The 23,824-nt window shown below is 45.9% G+C and overlaps 3 protein-coding genes across 8 annotated transcripts in view; 1 reads left to right on the forward strand and 2 right to left on the reverse strand.

Annotated features, from left to right (window-relative positions):
• Positions 1-7,450, reverse strand: part of OSBP2 (oxysterol binding protein 2) — a 181,056-nt gene extending 173,606 nt beyond the window's left edge. The window contains exon 1 of the mRNA XM_070276204.1: positions 7,342-7,450. The gene's annotated coding sequence lies outside the window, so the exon portion shown is untranslated. The remainder of the gene's footprint in view (positions 1-7,341) is intronic.
• C8H5orf52 (chromosome 8 C5orf52 homolog) lies at positions 1,167-10,049 on the reverse strand. 2 transcript variants are annotated; one of them, XR_011441721.1, is made up of 4 exons: positions 9,720-10,049; positions 7,342-7,450; positions 3,984-4,541; positions 1,167-3,042 (listed from the first exon to the last, which is right to left on the reverse strand). XR_011441721.1 is itself a non-coding variant. In XM_023635172.2 (3 exons), exons 1-3 carry the CDS (start codon positions 9,986-9,988, stop codon positions 4,344-4,346), a joined length of 576 nt encoding a protein of 191 aa, XP_023490940.1. In that variant the 5' UTR covers positions 9,989-10,049; the 3' UTR covers positions 3,131-4,343. The 2 variants fall into 2 exon arrangements, 1 of the variants encoding a protein (XP_023490940.1); XM_023635172.2 differs by lacking the exon at positions 1,167-3,042 and having other exon boundaries at positions 3,131-4,541.
• Positions 10,050-10,105: 56 nt separating this feature from the next.
• DUSP18 (dual specificity phosphatase 18) lies at positions 10,106-22,633 on the forward strand. Of its 5 annotated transcripts, XR_011441724.1 has the most exons (4): positions 10,160-10,285; positions 10,470-10,537; positions 13,413-15,031; positions 16,712-16,938. XR_011441724.1 is itself a non-coding variant. In XM_023635173.2 (3 exons), exon 3 carries the CDS (start codon positions 13,482-13,484, stop codon positions 14,046-14,048), a length of 567 nt encoding a protein of 188 aa, XP_023490941.1. In that variant the 5' UTR covers positions 10,160-10,285; positions 10,470-10,537; positions 13,413-13,481; the 3' UTR covers positions 14,049-19,275. The 5 variants fall into 5 exon arrangements, 2 of the variants coding, with proteins under 2 accessions (XP_005612489.1, XP_023490941.1); XM_023635173.2 differs by having other exon boundaries at positions 13,413-19,275; XR_011441723.1 differs by lacking the exons at positions 10,160-10,285; positions 16,712-16,938 and adding an exon at positions 21,849-22,633 and having other exon boundaries at positions 10,373-10,537.
• The last annotated feature ends 1,191 nt before the right edge of the window (positions 22,634-23,824 follow it).

The raw sequence follows: 23,824 nt of genomic DNA on the forward strand, positions 1-23,824 counted from the left end.
ACAAGTGGGTGGCAGCACCCTGGGATCCAGTCCTAAATCCATTACTAATTCCTTATCTGACCTTGGCAAGTTAATTCCCCACTCCCAGCCACAGTTACCCGTCGGTAAATAGAAGAAATGACCTGCAGAAGGCAGCTCTAAGGTTTTTCCAGCTCCCCAAACTCTCAGAGTGGAGAGGTAACTTGACCAAGGTCAGAGTGAATCAGGGCAGAGGCACTCCTGGTTGGCAGGTCACCCCGCTTCCCCACACAGATCAGAAAAAGTGAGGGGTGACACAGCAAACAAGAAAACCAGTTCCTCCACCTTTGTGTTCTTATTGTGTATTGAAAGGCCACATGGACAGATGGATAGGTGAGTGGACGGATGAATGGATGGATGGATAGACAGATGGGAGCATATATAAGGACTTGGGGATCACTTTTAGCTGCAACTATAGCAGCTACTTGACTTCCCCTGCTCCCTGACAAGCTGCCCATATAATTTTAGCTGTCTCGCCCCTTGGCAGGCTGCTCCACATCCACCTACTGGAGTTCTGAAGCCCCTGCCGGGGCCTGATAGTCTGGAGCTGGGACTCACTGTAAGGAGAATGAGTCCTCATCCAAGACTTCCTCCCCATTGTGTCACTGACCACCATGGTCAACAATGGTACCCAAGGAGGAAAGCCATGAACAGGAGGCCCGCAACATGGGCATCCCTCACAGAGCAGTTCCTGTGGCCAAAAATGGGTGGAATTGAGGTGGATGCTGGCAATGAAGCTGAGGATCAAGAGGGCAGCTGGATAGCATGGAAAGAGCATGCCTTACGTGTGTCACACCCTGGTTCAAACCTAGTGATTCTGAGTAGGTACCTCGGCCTCTCTGTGCCTTGGTTTTGTCACCTGTAAGATGGGCGTGATACCTGACAAGTGTTGTGAGGACTGAATAAGGGAAGATATAAAAGGCCTTGCATGTAACAGGTGCTTGGTAAACAGAAGTTCCCTCCTTTGTTCCAGGTTGTGGAGAAATTCTAGAGAGGGAAAGAACAAGGTCCACTGAGCACCCAACAAGTTTTTTAAACTGGGAAGTTTTTCAAAGTACTCTCAAGTAGTGACATGCATTTGGCACTAGGGGAGGAAGGAATGAAATGTATTTTCAGCAAGAATTAAAAGTATGCTCAAACACACTTGATCCCTTTAAAGAGAGTATTATTCATCTGTCCCCTGCCATCGGCACAATTCTTCAGACACAAAGGATGTTCCACAAAGATTCCCAAGGGCAAAACTGAGGACATCTTTTCACAGCTAATGGGTGGTGGTCAGGACTCCTGCGTCCCATTCTTCTACTTCCTGGGTGAGCATCTCCCTCATCCACATCTCCCTAACCCAGCTTAACTCCACCTAACAGCCTATCCATCCCAGAATGGGTGACAAGTCCTTCTTAGCCATCTGATAGAAGGGAGACCTGGGTTTTAGTCCATCCCTCTGTTAAATAGCTGACCTCAGGTAACTGATGTTACAGCTGAGGCTCCCACAACACCATCTGTGGAATCACGCTCCAGGGGGCTCCAGGTCCCGGCTCCTCCACTTCCAACCAGAGTGATAAAGACAGGGAACTTGCCACGTGGTGGTTAGGATATGGTCTTCAGAGTGAGACAGGCTTGAGGTGGGCTTTGTCGCTTACTAGCTGCCCAACCTCAGGCAGGATTCTCACTCTCTGAGCCTCAATTTCTCATCTATAAAACGGCTCAGAAAATTACCTAAATTGTTGTTGGGAGGATTCAGTGAATTATGTTTAAAAAGAGCTGAGCCTTGTGCCTGGCACATGAGTGCTCAATAAATGTTAATAGCGCAACAGTTTTCATTACTAGAACGGGCTTCCAGATAAGATTTTACTTGGACTAAGAGTTCCGTGTGTATATGTGTGGTGTGTTCACTGGACTAAAGAACCTTTAAACCCCTCCCTAGCTCCAAATTCTTTCTCAAACAATAAAGTCCCATCTAACACCCTTCTATTCTTCCCTGTTCCCTCACTCATTTTCTTTCCCTTAATCTTCTTTTTCCCTCCCAAGAATTAAGCAGCCTCTCCAGAATTTCATCACTTCTTGTTCCCTACTCAAATTTAACATCCTCTGGTTTTTAACGCAAAAATGGAAAGAGTAAGTCCACACAATCAGAGGTGCGTTAGTGATTTATAAAGGCACTCATCAGGCTGACATCCCAACTCCTCACCCACTCCATTCCCAGGGGCCCTCCAGTCCTTTGGACCACAGCATGAGGATGCAAAGACCCTCAGCCAAGGCCAGCCATCCAGGGTGCATATGGCTGGAGACTAGATCGGAGTAAGGCTCAGAGAGGCTGCATTAGGTGAGACCTAGGAGGTGGAGAGTTCCTTCAGAGAGTCTGGAGAAAAGAGGGGCTGGGGCTGCTCTGCAGGCCCTCTGAAAACTCAAAGCCCTTCCCCTTTCTATATACAGTGCCAAGGAAGAAAAGACTTTTGAAATGAAACAAATCTACCAAATGTAAGAAATACACCAAAATGCTAGCAGTGGTTGACCTAATAGGCTTTTTTGGTAAATGTGGTCATATTACTTGTGTAACAAAATTTAAATATTTAAAATTAATTATTCTAATCAGTTGCACTCAGCCAAGAAAACAGACAAGAACCTAGAAAAAGACTGTTTGGCTCCCACTGAAATGTAGCATGCTCCAGTTCTCAAAGCAAGACCATAGAGGGGGAAAATAAAACACCTTGAACATCTGGCTCCCCACCCCGACTCCAGCCCCTGATGGGCTGGGGCATCGCCAAGATCCAGCTTAGAGAAGGGCTGCCAGATGGCGCCAGGCATCAAGGGTAGAGGGACGTGATGAGGATGACGATGAATGAGGACTTCCTGAGGAGGACTTCCGAAAGCCATCAAGAGGACTGAGGTCCTTACCCAGCAGCTGTGGTGATGCAGAATGACCACTCCACGGCAGTCAGGAAACCTGCTTCTAGTTCTTTGCCACTAACTTGCTGAGTGACCTTGGGCAAGTCAGGTCACCTCTCTGGGCCTCAGTTTCCTCATCTGTAAAATTAGGGGACTTGGTTAAGTTAAAAAAATACGTACCAGACCCTTACTCTGTGCACTGTGCTGAAGCTATAATACAAAAAAGGAATAAGATAGTCATTTATTCAAAAAACACTGAGTGATTGCTCCATTTACTAGGCATTGTGGTTACAAAGATGAGTAAGTCAGCGTCCCTGCCAACAAGGCATTTTACAACCTGGTCAGGGAAACAGTGAGCAAAGAAGAAATGGCCAACGCCCCCTTGGGTGCAAAGGTGTGGGAACAGGAAGGAGTGGCCTTTTCTACTGGGGCCAGGTAGGGGAAGTGCCACAGAAGAGGCCTGAACTGAATCTTGAAGGATCTTTGCTCCCTGCTCTCAAAGACTGTACAACCTAATCAGGGGTTGGGACAAGTACCCAATAGCTACAAGGCGGAGTGAAGCCACCACAGGTAATCCAAGTTCAGAGGAGAGACGAGACCCATGTGGCTTAGGCAGGGTAGGGAAAGGCGCAGGCAGGAGGCAGAAGGAGGTCTGAGAAGCTTTGCTGGGGGTGGGAGGGTTGGGAGGGTGGGGAGTGGCAGTGAAATAAGCCTTGAAGGATGAAGAGTTTCCTGAGAGCCCTGAGGTGCTAAAGAGGCATTCTAGATGAGGGGCCTGCCGTGAGTAAAAGCACAATGTGAAGTCAGGGTGTAGTTGGGACAGCAGGCAAGCCAGAGAGTGAGGACTGGCAAGGCTGGAAGCCAACTGGAGCCATCATGATGAGAGCCATTGGAAATGATGGGCCCTGGGCCAAGTACTCCACATCCTCACACCAGTTCTTGCAGGCAGGTTCCCTCACTACTATCCCTTTCAGATAAGGAAACAAAGGCTCAGAGGTTACAAAGTCACATAGCAGATAGATGGCAGAAATAGCACTTAACTCAGGTCTGTCTGATGCCCCACCCCTTGACCTCCTTACCACTGGAATGCTAAGCAGTGGCCCTTCTCATCTAAGGTACCGATGTCCCAGCACACCTGGCCTGGCACTTGACCTCAGGCATGTGGATACCAACAGTCGATCTTTGCCTTAACCGTGTAAGCCAGCTTGATTGGGCCTCTTCCCCTTGGGCAGCTACAGGACTACCAGGACTCCTTCACCAGAACAGAGGGGATGGGGCGGGGCCAGGAACAGCACAATTGCTGAGGGTTTTTGTGCTCCACTGTCCACTGGTCTGGGTTTATTGTTGTTCTATGACAGTGTAGGCTAGCTAGTTTCTAGCTCTTTTTCTCCCATCAGCCTAGTGTCGTCATGGCTCTGGGGAAGATGATTCTGCCTTGACTAGGGTGGCCGGATTTTCTCTTCAGGATGGAATTTCAACTGGAACGGATGCAATCGGATGCTATCCAGGTACTGCTGGACATTCATGGATTCCCGTCTCCAGCGCCCCAGCTTTCTGAGCTGGTCCGTCATGAACTTTTTTTTCAGGTGGTCATACAAGTGGCTCATCTTTTTCTTGGTCTTGTCTGAAGCTCTTATCTTACAAAAAACAGAGGTGAAGTTATGATAAAGAAGCTACTTCACAGCAAGAGAGGTTATCTGTGCTGCTGCTATGGGGATGGAAAATGTGCCAGCTGGACCCAATATTCCATAAACAATGTGACTCACAGGGAGCCTCCATTTTCCTATTTGTAAAATGTGGGCATTGAGCTAGATAATCCTCTGGTATCTTCGGACAGGAATGTGCTATTGACCTCAACATCTCTATGCGAAGACTAGTTAGAAAGAGGAGGGGAGGGGTGGGTGGAGAAAGGCTGCATCTCGTTCCTCCCAGCTTCCTTAACTCCTAACAGTGCACTGCTCATTTGGTGCTTCCTACATATTGTTGGTGACATGCCTTACATGACACTGAACTCTACTTATTTCTTCTGTCATATCATTTCTGTCCTGTCCCCAATAAGACTGTAAGCTCTGGGAAGGCATATCCTTTGTCTTACTCGTCCACTTATTTATTCCAATGAGCTAGCTATGGAGAGGATACTGAGAAAAATCAACCACAGGTCTTCACGGAGACTACAACACAGTCGTGAAGGTATTTCCCAAATATTTGGGACACACACACAAATATTTCTAAGCAAGGCAGAGAGTGATTTCACTTTTACTATGGACTAGGATCTCTCAACCTTGGCACTATTGAGCTTTGGGGCCAGGTAATTCTTTGCGGTGGCGGACTGTCCTGTGCATTGTAGGATATTTAGCAGCATCCCTGGCCTCTAGCTACTCAATGGTAGCAGTACCACCCCACTCTCATTTGTGCTACCAAAAATGTCTTCAGACATTGCCAAGGTCCCCTGAGGGGCAAAACCATCCCCAGTTGAGATCCGCAGCCAGAGATGAAGGAATACCAGCCATCACCCACTGTTTTCAGAGAATTGCTCAGAGGATTCCCAAGACACTAGACCTTGGCTGTCCTTGTTGAGGCCCTGAGAAATGAATGGCTAACTGAAGCTGCCTCTTGCCCTAATGTGAGCACTTTTGGGGGGAAACAAAAACACTGCCAAACTGCCACTCAGGCCTCTCAAATCCACTGAGTTCCTACAAGCTGAGCCCTCAGCAAGTCACTGCATCTACAAACACAAAGACAGCCCCTGTCCTTAAGAGAGAATGTCCTGCACCATGGTCAGTCAGACCTGAGCCTGCAACTCTGCAACATGCAATGACGTACTGTGTGACCTTAGTGAAGTTAGTCCATCTCTCTGAGCCTCAGTTTTCTGAACTATTAAATGAGATAATAATACATAGTGGACGCCGAGTACCTAAAACACATATGGCTCAATACAGCTTTAACAGGAGATCTTCTGAATGACCAGAAGATGGCACAGCCCTCTGGCACATATAAAGCCAACTCAAGAGAGTTTCCAGTTACAGGATTTCAGAGATCCTCACTCCACTTGCCAGAGGTACAACATCCTCTACCTACTGGTTACAGGGGTTGGCCCCCAACCCATCCTGGGCCAGTCAGAATAGCCCATACCATCTGGCCACAATGATTGGGGCATGGATGGGCCCATAACCCAACTGGGGCCAAATGGAGTCCTTCTCCGGGATTTGCCTAACTTGAGCAACAGTGGAAGCACTGCATTTCCTTCCTGGGCTACAGGCCAGGGATTCCTGTGGCCACGGACCCCAGGGACAGCCAGCCTGATGATGATGCCAACATACAGAAAGAAGCAGAAAAGGAGATGAAGAGGAGAGTGGAGGACACATCCAATGGCATTGGAGCCCCTGGTTTCTCCTATCCCAAGTATTGGTGACCCTGGCCCATCTATCCTTGATTATGTAAACTTCTCATTCTCTATTTTGCTTGAACTAGCTCAAGTTCAGTTCGTGTCACCTGCAACTGAGAGGATCCTAATAGATCCTATTTTGCAAATGAGAAGAGTCCCAGAGGAAATGTGATTCCCCAAGGTCACGTGAAGTTGGCCTGCCCATCTCCAAGTCTACCCAATTTCCATTCCACTCCACCAAAGGAAGTTTAGCAGAGGGAAACACCCAGGCCTCGACTCTTCTTTTGGTCTCTCTGGTGCTCAAGATCTGGCACCATCTCTTAAGCCTCCCTCTTTTTGATGTCAGAATCCCATGCACCCATCCAGGTTTGGCTCTGGAACATGAAGGGAAGCTTAACAGAGTCAAGAAGTGGGCAACAGCTCAACTCTGGGCTGCCTGCTCTGCTTGAAGAAACAAGCATGTCCTCAGAGTCCTTCATATTCATTAGTCTCTTCCTCATGACCAAAACAGTGCCTAGCAGGCCCTAAACATACCTTCAATGAATTAATCAAGCAGAGTCTATGGGGTGTTGGCATTGTGGTTTCCCCACCCTTTTTCTGAGGGCTTTTGGGTAAGCAGGTCAAACCCTACTTGTCCATAAGCAAAAGGCAGAAGAACCTCAGTTCTCATATTGAAAATGCGGGATAATCCTCGAAGGAAAAAACTAATCAAGTTGTGTTGGTGCCACTTCAAGATCTAGGACGCAAGACTTCTTTTTATGGGAGATAATAGGAATCCACTCACAGATTCCCTAAATAGAAAGGTAATGTGCTTTGAGAAAAAAAAGTGCCACAAGAGCCAAGAGACTCGGCCCAAGGACAACTGTGACACCTTGGAAAAATAACTAACCCCAAGGTTCATTTGCCTCCTCTGTAAAATGGGGCTTGCATAGAGCACCTTGATGGCTCCCTATCACCTCTAAGATCTGTGATCTACCCCCGGGTACTGGGGAGAGTGAAATGAACATGGGTCAAGCCACTAACACGCTCTAATGCAAAAGCTTTAACTTTACCTCCATCTCATAGATTCGTTGTGCACAGAGGTTGTCACGAGTAATCACCCGAGATAAGTGGCTCTTGGGTAGAAAATTTCTCATTGCTGCTTCACTGGAATTCATTAAGCTGGAGAGAGGAGGGGAAGGTGGTACAGGTTGAGATGGCTGAGGCCAGGGCTAGGCCTGGGCCTGATCTGATGGGGTCCTGGGGTAGTAGTTGAGGATTCCCCAGATTTCTCAGGAGAGGCACAGCTCTGTCATAATTATCAGAAGAGCAAGGGAGTAGACCCAGGTTTCTTCTTGTGGAAAACGTGCACTCAAGGGGTGGGTTTTGGATACTGAGAGGAAAAGCCATCCTGAAAAGGATGTAGAAAGGCCCAGAGCAATTCAAAAGAGAAGTGTCAACAGGGCCTGAGAACTCTCCTCGTCTTAAGGAGAAAATGAGGTTGAGGTGGGAGGCACCTGCTTCAGAGCCTAGGACTAAGGGGCATCTGAAGCGGGGAGGAGAGGTGGTCAGAGGAAACAGGGAAAAAAATGAATAAAGAGTTTGAACAGAGGTTAGGTTGGTTAATTAACAGGGGAATTCTAAGGGAAAAGGGTTTGGAAAAAGTCTAAAAAAGTGAGGAAAGTCTGGGGTAGACAAAGATTTGAGGAGACTGGGGGGTGAGAGGTAGAAGATGGAGTGGAGTAGGGTGGGGCGGGGTGGATTGGAGCCAGGCGCTCCAGGTGAAACCAGAGAGAACAATTTGGTCAAAATAAGGAATTGGTCAAAAATGAATAATATGGGCCGGCCTGGTGGTGCTGCGGTTAAGTGTGCATGTTCCACTTTGGCAGCCCAGGGTTTGCCAGTTCGAATCCTGGGTGGAGACATGGCACCGGTAGGCGTCCCACATATAAAATCGAGGAAGGTGGGCAGTGATGTTGGCTCAGGGCCAGTCTTCCTCAGCAAAAAGAGGAGGACTGGCAGATGTTAGCTCAGGGCTAGTTTTCCTCAAAAAAAAAAAAAAGGATAATACAAGGCACTGAGTTTTCACTTTTTGATAATTTAGTTACATCATGAAGCGGTTTTGCAACTATGTACCTTTAAATGTTTTTGCCCACTTAAAAATAATTGCTCATATCTTCTTTCTAAAATTTGGAAACTATATAAATATATAATAGGGAAGGAATTGAAAAAATTGTGGTTAGATCATACAATAAAATACTGTGAAGTTATGACTAAAACAGATATCCACAGTGTGTTAGGTGGGGAAAAAAAGCAGGTTACAAAATAGTAAACATTTTTGTGACATATTCCTCCCCCCAAATGTGTAAGCATATTGTAGTACATATATATGAATGGATCTGGAACAATATACACCAAAATGTTAACAGTGATTCTCTCTGGCCATTCACTTTGCTTGTCTGTCTTGTTTGATTTTTCTATAATAAATGTCTACTACAAAAAAGACAATTTTTAAAGGATAAAACATTTTGAAGGATTAAAAACATTTTTTCTATTTCATTTTCAGCCAATTTAGAACTAAGGTTTTATGAATGTTTTTACATTTACAAACTGGTAGAAACAAACAAACATCCCCAATCTCCCATTTATATTTTTCTGACAGCAAAGGTATGAGGTGGTGGAAAAGACTGGATTAGAGATCAAGATGCTCATGTACAAGTCCCCTAAATCCTGTTTAAAAAAAAAAAAAGCCTAAAATATTTAAAGTCACATAAAACACTCTTCACTCACTCAGTGCTGCACCAAATTTACCAATACTTCCTGGGAAGGAAAAAAGAAAGGCAGTGACTGGAAATATTCCCTTTCAAGTAATAACCATTTTGAACCAAATTGCTTTCTGTGGCAGCCTGGAGGATGCTGTCAGGGGGTTGTGAAATGGAAGTGGGAGGGGAAATGAGGGTCTGTGGGGTTTGGGGCCGGGCTGAGGGAACTGGGGGCTTTCCCAGAGCCACTGGGGCACGTACAGGTTGAGGAGAGGGGTGTCAGGCTTGAGGGGACCTGGGCCTCGCCACGCTCTAAGGAAGCTCAAGGCTCGGCCCAAAGGTCGCTGGGGACCCTCGGGTTACACGATGTCAAGCCTGGGAGCCTGTAGGGCCGGGCCATTTGGATGTGTGGGTCGGAGGTGGGATTTTCGGCTTCTCCCGGGGGTCCGGGCTGGGGGCGTTCGGGCTCCCGGGTTCCCGGCGGTGCGGAAGAGCTGGCCTGGGAAGGACCTGGGGCCGGATCTGCAAGAAATCCAGACTCTCCCAGGGTCTAAGAGAGGGCCGGGCTCTGAGGAGCACGAGGCTTCCGGGGAGCCAAGGCCGGGGTCCCAGGGGCGGGGGTCAGAGAGAGTTCGGGCTCCCCCAGGGGCGCCGGGGTCTGACAACCCCTCTGGGCACGCGGGCCCCACCTGAAGAACACCAGCGGCTGCGTGGTCCGCGGCCGCAGGAAGCAGATCTGAGGCCGGGCCCCTACGTTCACTTCGGGGCGGCTGGCGACCCTACTGCGCCGGAAGAAGGCCGAGGCCGGGTTGGTACCGGAGCTGGTGGAGGCCTGGGCGGCGTCCGCAGAAGCCGTGGACAAGCCCAGGTTCCATGTGACCGAGGGCCTGGCCTGCTGAGTAGTCTGGTCTTCCGCGCTCGACAACGACTCCGGAACCGCAGGCAGCTTGGAGGCCATGCTCGGCGGGCGGGCGCCGAAGTGGAGTGAGGGCCTGCGCAGGCGCGGTGCGCTGAGAACCGCCCGTTGCCCGGGAGACGCGAGAAGGAGGCAGGACCCAGGGGGCAGGACGGGTTCGCAGAGCCGAGAAGCTGCGGACGCGATAGGATTGTCCCTCGGCGGCCGCCGTGGGGCGAAACGGCGCGTTGCCGTGGAGACGGGCTGGGCGAAATGGAGTGGGCTGCAGAGCGCTGAGCTGACCCTACTTCTCCTTTAGGGCTGCCGTGGTGCCCGCCTGATCGCAGGGCAGGTAACCAGGTGAGTCCAGGCGGGGCAGCTCCGGGGCGGGGAGACGAAGCCGGGGTTTCTCCAAAGACCCGGCGCAGTCGATTCCCACACCCCCCCCCCCCCCGCTACGGGGGACCGTTGCTATGGAAACCAGAGCGCCGGGCCGGCAGAGATTGTGGCTTCCGTGTCGTGACTCATCTTCTCTCTCCCCGAGACCCTCGACCAAGGTTTCGAGTGCGACTGCTTCCTGAACGAACCTGCCCTCCTGCCCGCGGGAGACAGGTAAGACTGTCGGAGTCTTGACACCGAGCAGGCGAAGAAGCCTATTCCAACACCAACTCCCCAGGAAACCTACCTGGCTCACCCCAGGAAGCGGCGCCCCGCTCCGGGCAACCCGTGAACCTTGTTCCACATTTATAACCCAGTATTAACAAACGCCCTGCGGTGTTTGCCGACGTTTTCCCACACAGAATGAGAGAAGAAAGTCCGGCCTTCGGACCTTGCTTTGTGACCCTAGACAGGTCCTTTTCCCCTCTCTGCCTCATTTTCCCCACGTGTAAAATGGAAATATTAACTCCAGACACCGGCCTGTTATGTTGCTTTGGAGATGTTACCAAAAGGGAAGCCAAAGGCTTTGTAGGCTATAAAATGGTGAATGTGAACTGCAGAGTCACTGTTTCTCCACCATCCTCCCCCTCGTGCTGAACGTTCTTGTTTGTGTCATTTCTTCAGGCGATCACTCTCTGGCCCCGAGCCTGAAATAAATCCCTTTATTCTTCACTTCCATGTTGCCCTGCGTTTTAACTTTCCTAACAACAGCAAGAATAGTTAGCATTTACAGAGGGCTCACTATGTGCCAGGCCCTGTATTAAACACTTTACCTGCATTACCTCATTTAGTCCTCCGAAGATCCTTATAAGGTAGGCATTGTTATCCCTATTTTCCCACTCTGTTGTGCCTGTAATTGCCTATTTGATGTCCCTCTCCCTCTAGACTTTGAGCTCTGTGAAGAAGGGGGCCATGGCTGTCTTGTACGTCTCGGTATCCTCAGCACCGAAAACAGTGCCTGATACATATTTCTTGCCTAGCATGAAGATGACTCTCCTCCCATCACTACCCTCATCTTAAAAAGCAGTGTCTCCTCTGCAAACTTCTTGTCGCTGTAATGAACAGCGGTCTCCCCTATTCCTGTTGTCCACTGGACACTAGTTTTGGGGGCCCTCAATCCAGTTCTCTCTGGGTTTTTGGATGATGAGGATCCAGAACATCCCTTAGCATTTAGGCCTCCACCTGGGTTTTGGGGGGCTTTTTCCCTGCCCTCACATGACCCTTAGAACAAACCAGCCCCCGTGGCCCTTCCTGGGGTGAGCCTGATACATTTGACTCCAGGGCACTAGCAGGTAGGATCTGCCTGTGCAACCTTTGGCCTTCTCTCCAGTAGCCTAGGAACCACCTGCCCCTCCACCCAGCCCCTCCCCAAAATTCTAGAGAAACATAGCCAGAGAACTCATCCTTTCCAGAGAACCTCTCAGAAGGCAGAGTCATGGTTGTTGGAGTCATTCCTTCGTTCAACAAATATTTATCAAGCACGACCTTGTGGGGACACTGAGTTTGGCACCAGTGATACAGTAGGAGTGAAGATAGGCACAGTGGTATCCCCATAGAACTCACAGACAGATCAAGGCAAAACCACATCTTCAGGAAGTGTTAGGAAGGAGAGCACATGGGGCCCGCCTGGAGCAGGGACTTAAGCAATTGTGGGGAGGGCTGTGGTCCCAGGTGGTTTCCCTCAGAAAGTGACCCTTGGCTAAGATCCCAAGGCTCACCAATCCTCTGCTGAATGGAACAGATCAGGATCTGACAGGCTTGGAAGGAAAGGGGGTTCTGGGCTGAGACAGCAGCAAAGGCAAAGGCCCCTGGCCAGAGAGGTGGATGTCCACATGGAGCTGCAAGTGGCTCAGCCTAGCTGAGGCCCTTCAGGATGTGGGAAAGGCTAATAGGAAGCAGGAGAGAGGGGTTGGAGCCAGGCCACAAATGGCCTTGACAGCCGAGCTAAGGGGCTCCATCTTATCCTGACAAGGAGCAGCTGCTGAAATGTATTAATCAGGGGAACAGAACTTCGGCTCCTCATTTTTCTGTGCTGGGTGAAGACTGCCATTTGGCCTTGAGAGGTTTGCTGTAAAACTGAATACTCCTATTTCACTGAAAGACGTGAAGATGTGCTATTTTTTTCAGCTTTACTCAAGACTGAGAGAGTGAGGGGCCTAGGATTTCTTAGGAGAAGGCAGGAGTCTGCCCCTCTCTGGGGTGCCTGCGACAGCCCTGCTGCACACAGCATTATGCTGGGATGGCTTGTCTACCTGAGGCCTCTCTGCACTTCCTCTTGGGGGCTGCTGTGGTGCCCCCAGGAAGCTGGCCTCCAGGAAGCTTTCAGCCACCGTCTTTGCCAGGCCCTCCTTGGGGGCAAGGTGCAGAAGTATGGTTAACAATGTAGTACTCTCTAACTTGATGTCAGTTTCACATGGGCACATCCTGTCTCTTCAAAAAAGATGGTTCTTGGAGGGGAGAAGCTGAGACCCTCCTCTCTCTTATACCTCCAGTGACGCCCAGCACAGTGGGCTCTGTTTCCATGTCACTGATTCAGAATCTCATGATTTGAGCATAAAATCAGAAGACTGAGGAGGGAGACGATACAAGTGGTTCCCATTAGAGGGGCTGGAAGGAAGGAGAGAATTTTGAAGAAAAGGGAGAGGACAGCTGTGTGAGCCTAGATGGAGAGTCAGGCCAAGGCACAGCTTAGGGACACAAGTCAGCCTGCCCAACTTGAAATGTGGGGTTGCTCAAGGGAGGCCTTGAGTGCCAGGCTTGGGGGCACAGCCTTTGTCCTGTAGGGCAACACATGTCAGATCTCCTGAGAAGCATGCTGAAAATGCAGATTCATGCTCCTCACTCCGAGAGCCTACTCTGTGGGTTTGGGGAGGAGCCTGGGGATCTACATTTTTGATAAGTTCCCTGGGGAATCCTTCTCAGATGGTCAGAGGACCACTTTGGGGAATTCTGCTATAGGCCAATCCATCCATTTCCCAGAAATCCCCTGGGGTTGGCCTGCTGGCCCAGCTGGGCTCCTGCCCTCTAAACATTCTCTCCCTTCTTGCAGTTTTCCATGACATAGCCTGGCAGAAAAATGCAGCCTTTATGCCTCACTGGCCGCTGACCCACCGGCCTGATGACAGCACCCCCGTGTACCTTCCCGGTTCAGTTCCGGCAGCCCTCAATCAGTGGCCTCTCACAGATCACAAGCAGCCTATATATCAGCAATGGGGTGGCTGCCAACAACAAGCTCATGCTCTCCAGCAACCACATCACCACGGTTATCAACGTCTCAGTGGAGGTGATGAACACTGTATACGAAGACATCCAGTATGTGCAGGTGCCTGTGGCCGACACACCTGTCTCGCGTCTCTTTGACTTCTTTGACCCCATCGCTGACCACATCCACAGTGTGGAGGTGAAGCAGGGCCGCACGCTGCTGCACTGTGCTGCCGGCGTGAGCCGCTCAGCCGCTCTCTGCCTCGCCTACCTCATGAAGTATCACGCCATGTCCCTGCTGGACGCCCACACGTGGACCAAGTCGTGCCGGCCCATTATCCGGCCCAACAATGGCTTTTGGGAGCAGCTCATCCACTATGAGTTCCAGCTGTTTGGCAAGAACACTGTGCACATGGTCAACTCCCCTATGGGAGTGATCCCTGACATCTATGAGAAGGATGTCCGTTTGATGATTCCGCTGTGAGCCATCCCACCAGCACCTGCACCAGGGCCAGAGGTACAGATCTGTCATTGATCCAACACCAAGATCTGAACTTGAACATTCTACTTTTGTTGATAAAGAAAAATCCAGATGATGCCTTTTATAAGGGCAAGGACAAAGGAAGGGTGCTGCCGCCTTAACCTCGTAATCCATATCTTTAAAGATGAGACTTACTAAATGTAAAATGATGAAGGTGAGTTTCCTACCCTGTGAGTGACTCCTGGCCAGAGGGGAGGGTGAGGCTGATGGTGCCCAAGTCAAATAGACCAACGCCCAATGTGTTATGGCAAGCCTGGGACCCTGCAGCCGTCCCCGAGACCGACTAACCCAGGAAGGGGTCTGCCACAGTCCCACTTCATTCTTTTTGAACCCAGAACTAGAACCTTAAGCATCATGACACCTCCTGTGCTGCTCACAGTAAATGCCAACCTACTGGATAAGTGGCCTTCAAGCGGTGCTCTGGGGGCCCCAGGCCAACCCTGCTTCCACCTTCAACCATGGGAGCCCAACTCTGTTTTTCTAGATTGGACTTACTCATAAGATAGTTTTCAAAGAAAGCATTCAACTGTATAAAAACTCTTAAATTTTTTTGAGTGCTGTTATACATGGCCTCAAAGTGCCCTTGGTGACCGCCTACCAGTCTTTGATGAAATGTAGCATTAGTCTCCTTCTCTGGGCCACGTGTGGAGAGTGGACCTGACATTAGGCCTCAAGGATTCCTCTCACAGGCCTTCACTCAGAAGGCTCAAGCTGCGGACCGGATCCTAGCCTTGTCACTTCCTCCCCATGTGATCTGGAGTGCCTTGGAGCCTCGGTTTCCTCATCTGTCCAAGCAATGACAGCCGTTTCTCACAAGGTTGTGGAGAAGATTCACCGATTCCTTAGCGCAGTGCCTGGCATGTGGTAGGCGCTTAGTGTAACCAGCAGCTCTCGCCATGAATGATGCTCTGGCCCTGCTGGTCCAGGTCAGCACAGTCGTTCTCATAGCATCATTTCCCCCATTGGTGCACAGCCCTTTCCTGTTTACAAAATGCCCTTCCAAAAAGTCATCCAGTGTGGAAAAAAAAGAAAATGGTTTGAGTCCTTTCAGACCCCGCCTTAGAGGAGGCCTAGACTTTGAAGCCTTTAAAATCAGACTTCCCATTTTGTGTAATCAGTGTGCAACCTGGGGGTCCTAAAGCAAGGAGCACACTTCCAGCTTCCCCTCAAAAGGCCTTGTTTAGATCACTGACCATTAGAGCCAGTGTCCTGGTCCGGCTGACCCACTGGGGTCCACAGGGGCACATGCCAAAGAGACAAGTAAGTGAACCCTATGTAGGCCCTGAAATCAGGATTGTTCAGATCCCCCAGGGGCCTGAGGATCTGGCTCAAGTCCAGCTATTCTAATCCAGAGGTTTTCAGACAAACCATAGCTGAGAGAAAAGCACAACTACTCAGTGGGTCCAGAGCGGAGTAGAGGTGGCGGCCAACTGCCCTTTCCCTCCAAAGCCACCTCTCCCACACTCCCACAAAGGCGTGCGCAGGGGTGCAATTTTAGGGTCGGGGAAGAGGAAAGTCACTGTTCTAGACTGATCTTCTCATGTTACAGATGAATAAACAGACCCACAAGCACCAGGGCTGGTGTAGCAGAGCCCTCACAAAGCAGCCTTTCTGGAAGAAACCCAGATGGAAAATTTCTTTTAAAGCATTTTTAAAGAGAAGTTTATTTGGATATATATTGTTTCCATTTTTAAAATTTTTAAATTATCATACCGTAAAATTAACTTGTTCATATATACAGTTATGTATGTTTTAACACATTTCATGGCTACCTCTACAGTCAAGAGAGAGCAATTCCACCACCCAAAAAATTCCTTTATGCTGCTCCTTTGTATTCAGACCTTTGTCCCACCCCAGTCTCTAGCAAACACTGATCTGTTCTCCTTCCCTATAGATTTGCCTTTTCCAGAATGTCACACACATTCTGGATTACATCCTAAGAGGATGTAATCTCTGGAGACTGGCTTCTTTCAGTGTAATATCTTTGCGATTCATACATGTCACTTTTTATGGCTAAGTAGTATTCCATTGTATGGATATACCACAGTTTTTTTACATTCATTAATTGAAGGCTATTTGGGTTGTTTCCAGTTTGGGGCAATTTTGAATAAACATTTATGTATAGCTTTTTATGTGAACTTAAGTTTTCATTTATCTAGGGTATATACTTCGGAGTGGGATTGCTCAGTCATGTGGTAAAGGTTATGTTTAACTTTATAAAAAACTACCAAATTTCCAGAGTGGCTATACCATTTTGTGTTCCACTATGAGATCCAGTTTCTCTCCAGTATCTGGTATTGCCAATATTTTTTACTTTAGCCATTCTGATAGATGCATGGTATTAGGTCATTTTGGTTTTCATTTGCGTTTCCCTAATGGTTAATGATGTTGAGCATCTTTTTGTGTGCTTAATTGCCTTCCATATACCGTCTTTGGTGAAGTGTCTGTTCAACTCTTTTGTGCATTTCTAAATTGGGTTTTCTCACTGTTGAGTGTCGAGAATTCTTTATATGTTCTGGATACAAGTCATTTGTCAGATATGGATTTGTAAATATTTTTTCCCAGTCTAGCTTGTCTTTTCATTCTCTTAAAAGTATCTTTTGCAGGGGCTGGCCCCGTGGCCGAGTGGTTAAGTTCGCGCGCTCCGCTGCAGGCGGCCCGGTGTTTCGTTGGTTCGAATCCTGGGCGCGGACATGGCACTGCTCATCAAACCATGCTGAGGCAGCATCCCACATGCCACAACTAGAAGGACCCACAATGAAGAATACACAACTATGTACTGGGGGGCTTTGGGGAGAAAAAGGAAAAAATAAAAAAAAATCTTTAAAAAAAAGTATCTTTTCAGAGCAAAAGTTTTTAATTTTGATAAAGTACTACTTACCAATTTTTCCTTTTGTGGATTGTTGTTTTGGGGGCTTTTTTGCTGAGGAAGATTGGCTGTGAGCTAATGTCCATTGCCAATCTTCCTCTTTTTGCTTGAAGAAGATTCTTGTCCCTGAGCTAACATCTGTGCCAATCTTCCTCTATTTTGTATGTGTGTCACTGCCACAGCATGACTTGATGACTGGTGTAGGTCCACACCCAGGATCTGAACGCATGAACCTGGGCCACCTAAGCAGAGTGCACCGAACTTAACCACTACGCCACAGGCCAGCCACCTATGGATTGATGTTTTGGTGTCATGTCTAACAACCCTTTGCCTAACCCTAAATCACAAAGATTTTCTCTAATGTTTTAAAGTTTGAGAGTTTAAATTTTTCACTTATTTCTGTGATCCTTTTTTATAAGATGTGAGGTTTAGTTTGAGGTTCACATTTTTCCATATGGATGTCTAATGGTTTCAGCTCCATTTGTGAGAGACTATTCTTTCTCCACTGAGCTGCCTTTTCACTTTGTGTAGGTCTATTCTTGGACTCTTTATGTTTTGTTTAATATGTGTGTGTTTCTCTTCACCAATACCACACTATCTTGATTACTGTAGCTTTAGAGTAAGTCTTAAAATAGAATAGTGTGTCTTCTGGTTTTCTCCCTTTTAAAAAAATTGTTTTGGTTATTCTAGTTTCTTTGCCTTTCCATATAAATTGTAGAATAAACTTGTCTATATCAATAACAACAAAAAAACCTGCTGGCATTTCAATTGAAATTGTGTTAAATCTGTTGACCAATTTGGGGGAGAATTGGCATCTTCACTCTGTTGAATCTTCTGATCCATGAACATAGTATGTCTCCCCACTAATTTAGGTCTTTGATGTCTTTCATCAGTGCTTTGCAGTTTTCAGCATACAGATCTTATATGTTTTATTATATTTATACTTAAATATTTCATTTGAGGAAGGACATTGTAAAAAAAATATTTTTATATTTTGGTTTCCAGTTGTTCATTGTTAGTATATAGATGTATAACTGATTTTGTGTTGACCTTGTATCTTGCAACCTTGCTAAATTCACTTATTCTGAGAGCATTTTTGTAGATTCCTTAGCAGTCTACATTAAGACAATCATGTCATCTGCAAATAGAAGTAGTTTTATTTCTTTCTTTCCCATCTGAATGCCTTTGATTTCTTTTTTTTATTACACTGGCTATAACTTCCAGGATGATGATGGACATGAGTGGTGAGAATAGACATTCTTGCCTTGTTCCTGATCTTAGAAAGAAAGTGTTCAGTCTTTTACCATTAACTATGATGTTAGCTACAGAATTTTTGTAGCTGCCCTTTGTTAGGTTAAGGGAAAGTTGGAAAGTATTCTCTCCGCTTTTATTTCCTGGAAGAGATGTGTGAATTGGTGTTATTTCTTCTTTAAATGTTTGGTAGAATTTACTAGTGAAACCATCTGGACCTGGAGATTTCTTTTTCAGAAAGATTTAACAAAGAATTCAATTCCTTTAATAGTTAAAGGACTATTCAAATTATCTGTTTCATCTTGGGTGAGTTTTGGTAGTTTGTGATTTTTGAAGAAGAGATCAATTTCATTTAAATTGTCACATTTATGCATGTAGATTTGTTTGTAGTATTCCCTTATTATCTTTATTATTTGCAGGGTCTATAGTAAAATCACCTTTTCATTCTTCACACCTATCATTTGTCTTCTCTCTTTATTTGTTTGTTAGTCTGGCTAGAGGTTTATCAATTTTTAAGATCTTCTTAAAGAACTACCTACCTTGTGTTTTTTATTTTCTTTATTATTCTTTCCTTCTCTATTTCATCAGTTTCTGCTCTTTATTATTTCCTTAATAATAAAAAGGTTCTGCTTGCTTCGATTTTATTTTGTTCTTTCTTCTAATTTCATAAACTGGAAACTTAGAATATTGATTTGAGATCTGCATCCCACAAATTTTTATATACTTCATTTTCATTTTTGTTCATTTCAAAATATTTTCTAATTTTCCTTGAAATGTTCTCCTTTACCCATGTATTATTTAAAAGTGTGTAGTTTAATTTCTAAGTATTTGGAAATTGTACAGCCATCTTCCTGTTGTTGGTTTCTAGTTTAATTCCATCGTAGTCAGAGAACTATTGTCAGAGAATATTGTATGATTTCATTTGTTTTTAATTTGTTAATGATTACTTTATGATATAGGATATGGTCTATATTGGTGAATGCTTCATGTGCACTTTGGGAAAAAAAGGTTATTTCGGATGGAATGTTTAATAAATATCTATTAGGACCAGTTGATTGGTGGTGGTTTCAATTCTTTTACACTCTTCCTGATTTCCTGGTAATTATTCTGTTGATTACTGTGAGAGGAGTGTTGAAGTATCCAACTAAAATTGTGGATTTGTCTACATCTCCTTTCAATTCTATTAATTTTTATTTCATGTGTTTTGAAGCTTTATTGTTAGGTACATACATATTTAGGGTTGTTATATCTTCATGGTGAATTGACCATTTTAACAGTATGCAATGTCTCTTTATCCATCTTCATGTTTTTTTCCACCTTGATTTTTTTGCCCTTTACTTTGTCTAATATTAATATAGCCACTTCAGTTTTGTTTTAAGTAGTATTTACATGATATCTCTTTTTACCTCTTTTTACTTTTAACCCACCTATAATGTTATGTTGCAAGTGGGTTTCTTGTAGACAGCATATAGTTGGGTCTTTTTTTTATATATCCAATCTGTCTCTTAATTGGTATATTTAGACCAAAATTATGGATATGTGGATTTAGGTCTACCATTTTATTGTTTTCTGTTTGTCCTCTCTGTTTTTCATTCCCGTTTCCTTTTTCCTGCCTTCTTTTGGATTACTGAATATTTTTTAAGTATTCCATTTTAATTTTGTACAGTTTTTTAGAGGTTGCCCTAGAGCTACATACTTATCTTCTCATATTCTACTTAGAATGAATATCTTGTCACTTCTCTCTGCTGGTCATATTGGATAATGTATTAGTTTTTTCTTGGTGTCATAACAAATTACCACAAACTTAATGGCTTAAAACAACATCTATTTATTATTTCACAGTTTCTGTAGGTCAGAAGTCTAGTTGGGCTTGACTGAGTCCTCTGCGTAGGGTCTCAGAGCCAAAATCAAGGTGTTTCATAAGGATGAAATCAAGGGTGTTTTTTACTGGAGGCTCTGATAAAGATTCTGCTTCCAAGCTTATTTGAGGTTGTTGACTGAATTCACTTCCTTTTGTTGTAGGACAGAGGACTCCATTTCCTTACAAACTATCAGCTAGGGGCTAGTCTTTTCTCCTAGAAGCTGCCAACACTCCTAATGCTTTCCATGTGGCCCCCTCCAGCAATGGAGGGTTGAGTCCCTCTCATGCTTTGAATATGTCTGACTTTTCCTTCTGCTGCATCTCTGAATCCAGCCTGAGAAAATTCTCTGCTTTTAAGGATTCATGTGATTAGATTAAGCCCACCCAATAATCCAGATAATTCTGATTTTAAAGTCCATGACCTCAGTTATATCTCTGAAGTCCCTTTTGTCATGTAAGGTAACATTCATATTTCCAGGGGGTAGGGCATGGACATCTTTGGCTTGGGTGGCCATTCTGCCTATCACAGATAGTTCCTATTGGTCTATCTTCAAGTTCACAGACTCTTTCCTCTGTCATCTCCATTCTGCTACCAAGGCCATCTAGTATATTTTTAAATTTTAATTAATATATTTTCTTTGTTTTAAAATTTCTATTTGGTTGTTTTCTGTATCTTCTATTTCTCTGCTGAGACTTTCTATCTTTTCATTTCTAAAGTCTTTTCCTGATAATTTCAACATCTGGGGCATCTCAGTGTTCAGACTTTTTTGGTTCTTTGTAAAGTAATTTTGGCTTGTATCTTGGAAATTTTGAATATTATGTTATGAGACTCTAGGTCTTGGTTAAATCCTATGGAAAATGTTAAATTTTTGTCTTAGGAGGCAGTTGACCCATTTAGTTTCAGTTCTTATCTGCCTCCTGTGGGCTATTAAAAACAAGACAGCAGGCCCAAAATGGAGTGACATATGCTAAGCCCCATGCCACCAAACAAAGACTTAACTTAATTACAGTTTTGACTCTCCCAGAAATGGAATCTTACACCAGTCAATCCGGAATCGCCTGATCAGCGCGAGTTAGGTAATCTGCCTCATAGACCCCTGCCATACCCTAAAGGGCAATAAGCAAGCCACTGTTTTGCCTAGGATGACTTCCTTGTTCCTGCTCCCTCTGCCTGTAAATCTTTCAATTTGCACAGCTCCTTGGAGCTCCCTTCTATCTGCTAGATTGGATGCTGCCCAATTCACGAATTGTTGAATAAAGCCAATAAGATCTTTAAACTTTACTCAGTTGAATGTTTCACAGGGCCATTGTTCCAATATCAGTTCAGTTTTCAAAACTTTTGCAACATAAGTCAGATGTGTCCTAAGCTTGTGCCACCCAGGGGCCAGTCTGAAATCTGGGTAGTCTACCTAGTAGTTTAGTTCTCAGAGTCACTGGAATACTGTTTAGGGTCAGATCCATGCATGTGAACCTAGCAGTTCATATGCAACTTCATGGGATCTATTTCTTAAGCTCCCTCCTCCCTATGATCTCCCCCATCTCTCCAGTTCAAGACTGCTCATTTCCTGATCCTCCAGCTGGAAATCAGGGCCTTTAATCTCCCCACTCTGCAGTATATGTTCTGTGACTGGGTCTGCTCTGCCAAGTGACAGGAGGAAAAGAGAAAAAAGGATTTCCCCTTACTCTGTCTGCCCTGAAGGGGGCCTCTTTCCTAATCCTCAGACCAGAAAGACAGGGCTTCTCTTGGTGTTCTTTCTTTCAGTGTCCACTGCACAGTTCCAGGATTCACACTGCCTTTGAGACCAGGCCAGGAGATACAGGAACAGAAAACAAAACAGGAAACTTGCTGCCAGATTGTTTCTACTTCAAGTTCTGATTCCTTTTCCCAATCTACCTGTTATCATTTCTTTTTCAGAGTTCTCAGGTAACTGCTTCGTGCCTTCTGTCCAGGGTTTTTAGTTGCGTTCAGAGGGAAGAAAAGACTATGCTTATTCTATCTTCCTCAGAATCCTAAGAAATTTATTTTTAAAAATACATGCTCATTTGTGGAAAAAGGAAGATAAGTATGGTCCACCTACAATAGTATCTTCAAGTAGTAGCCAAGTCAACATTTTGGTATTGTGGTATATTTCCTTCCTTCTACACATTTTTTTTCATAGTTGAGAAAATATAATTTTGGATCTTCCTTTTTAAATTATTTTTTTAATATTCAGAATTGGATGTGGTACAACCAGGATTTCACATCCTAAGTGGAGGTTGAGGTTGAGGGCTCTTAAGAGGGTCCAAGTCCTTTCACCAAACAGTTCACTCTGTTCCTTCGGACTCAGAGTAGAGTGGCCCTTGACTCAGACGACCAAAGACACGGAGGCCATGTTGGAGTTTTGAGGCAATCCTGTAATGGGGGTATGAAATGTCCTCACAGCCCAACAGCCGGGCTTAGAGCAGGGGTTCCAGGCTCTGTTTGATTTCATGAAGCTCTAATTTTCCTGCTTCAAAAGTACAGAACTTTCTTTCTTTCTAATGAATTAAAGTCAGTTAAATATGGTTTGAGAAGTTTCTGTGAAGTTCATAATACCCTGTCAGATAAATAGGGACATGCTGGTGGCCCTGGGAATTTCCCTGGACGACTTCTGTTGAGATGATCTCATTACAAATCCCAGGGACAGGTAGCCCTTGACCCTGAAGTACACAGCCCTGCCTACCTATCCCGGGATGTTAAGTCCAAATGCCCTAAGAATCCATCAACCTCCCCTCTGGACTGAGGACCTGTGTCACCTAGGAAGGAGCTTGGGATGAAGGTCAAGAGGTGTGGGCTCTCATCCTGCTTTGTGACTTCAGGCAGACCCTAGAATTTTTCTGGGATTCTGCCTACTCTGTAAGATAGGAGTCCCTGTGCCATGTGTAGTGGCCATAAGAATGAAGCCCACAGACCTCTAATTACAGAAAACAAAATCAACCAAGGGCCCTAACAGGCTCTCGAAATCCATCTCCATGTTTATGCTGAGACTAGACTTCCCTCAGGCTCCTCCTAGCCAGTTCCTGAGGATAGCAGGGATACGAAGGTAGGCCCATTCCTGGGAGACATGGGACTCTTCTGATTGGCCTCTTTGACTCAGAACTCTGACTGCCTTGCCAAACCTTCTTTAGACTGCAGCCTGGTCAAGAACGCTTCCACCCACCTTCCCTCTCTCCTCCACTCGAGTCAGACTTCCGTCACAGTCTGACAGCTCTCCCAGCCTTCCCAGCTCCCTTCCCGTTTTCTCTCACAAGTGTTTGCCCTCATAAAATCCTTGCACTTTTAATCCCATCTTGGGGTTTGCTTCTCAGGGGACCTGGACTGACACACCATCCTCCCCACCCTTCAGAGGTACCAAGAGACATTTTCGAAGCACAAAGCTCTAAACACACATAAAGGCCTCTTACCACAAATCTTTCTAGACTTCCCCTTTGCAAAATATTTGTAATGCTTTTTCCCTGAAGAAAAAAATTTTTTTCTGACTGAGCTGGAGAATACTGGCCGGTGCCTCCTTGTGGCAGACACTCCCTGCAAACCTGGGCTAGACTCTGCACATCCCGTGACTTCAAACCCTAGCTCTGCTCTTCACTGCAGAGTGGGGAGCAGGAAACCGCAGAATCCCAAGAATTAGGAGATGAAGTCCTAGCCCTGCTGCTTCCTCTGTGTGCAATATCATTGCCATGGTCTGAATGTTTGTGTCCCCTCAAAATTAAGTGTTGAAA

The sequence above is a fragment of the Equus caballus genome, chromosome 8 (assembly GCF_041296265.1).
Source record: "Equus caballus isolate H_3958 breed thoroughbred chromosome 8, TB-T2T, whole genome shotgun sequence".
Lineage (NCBI taxonomy): Eukaryota > Metazoa > Chordata > Mammalia > Perissodactyla > Equidae > Equus > Equus caballus.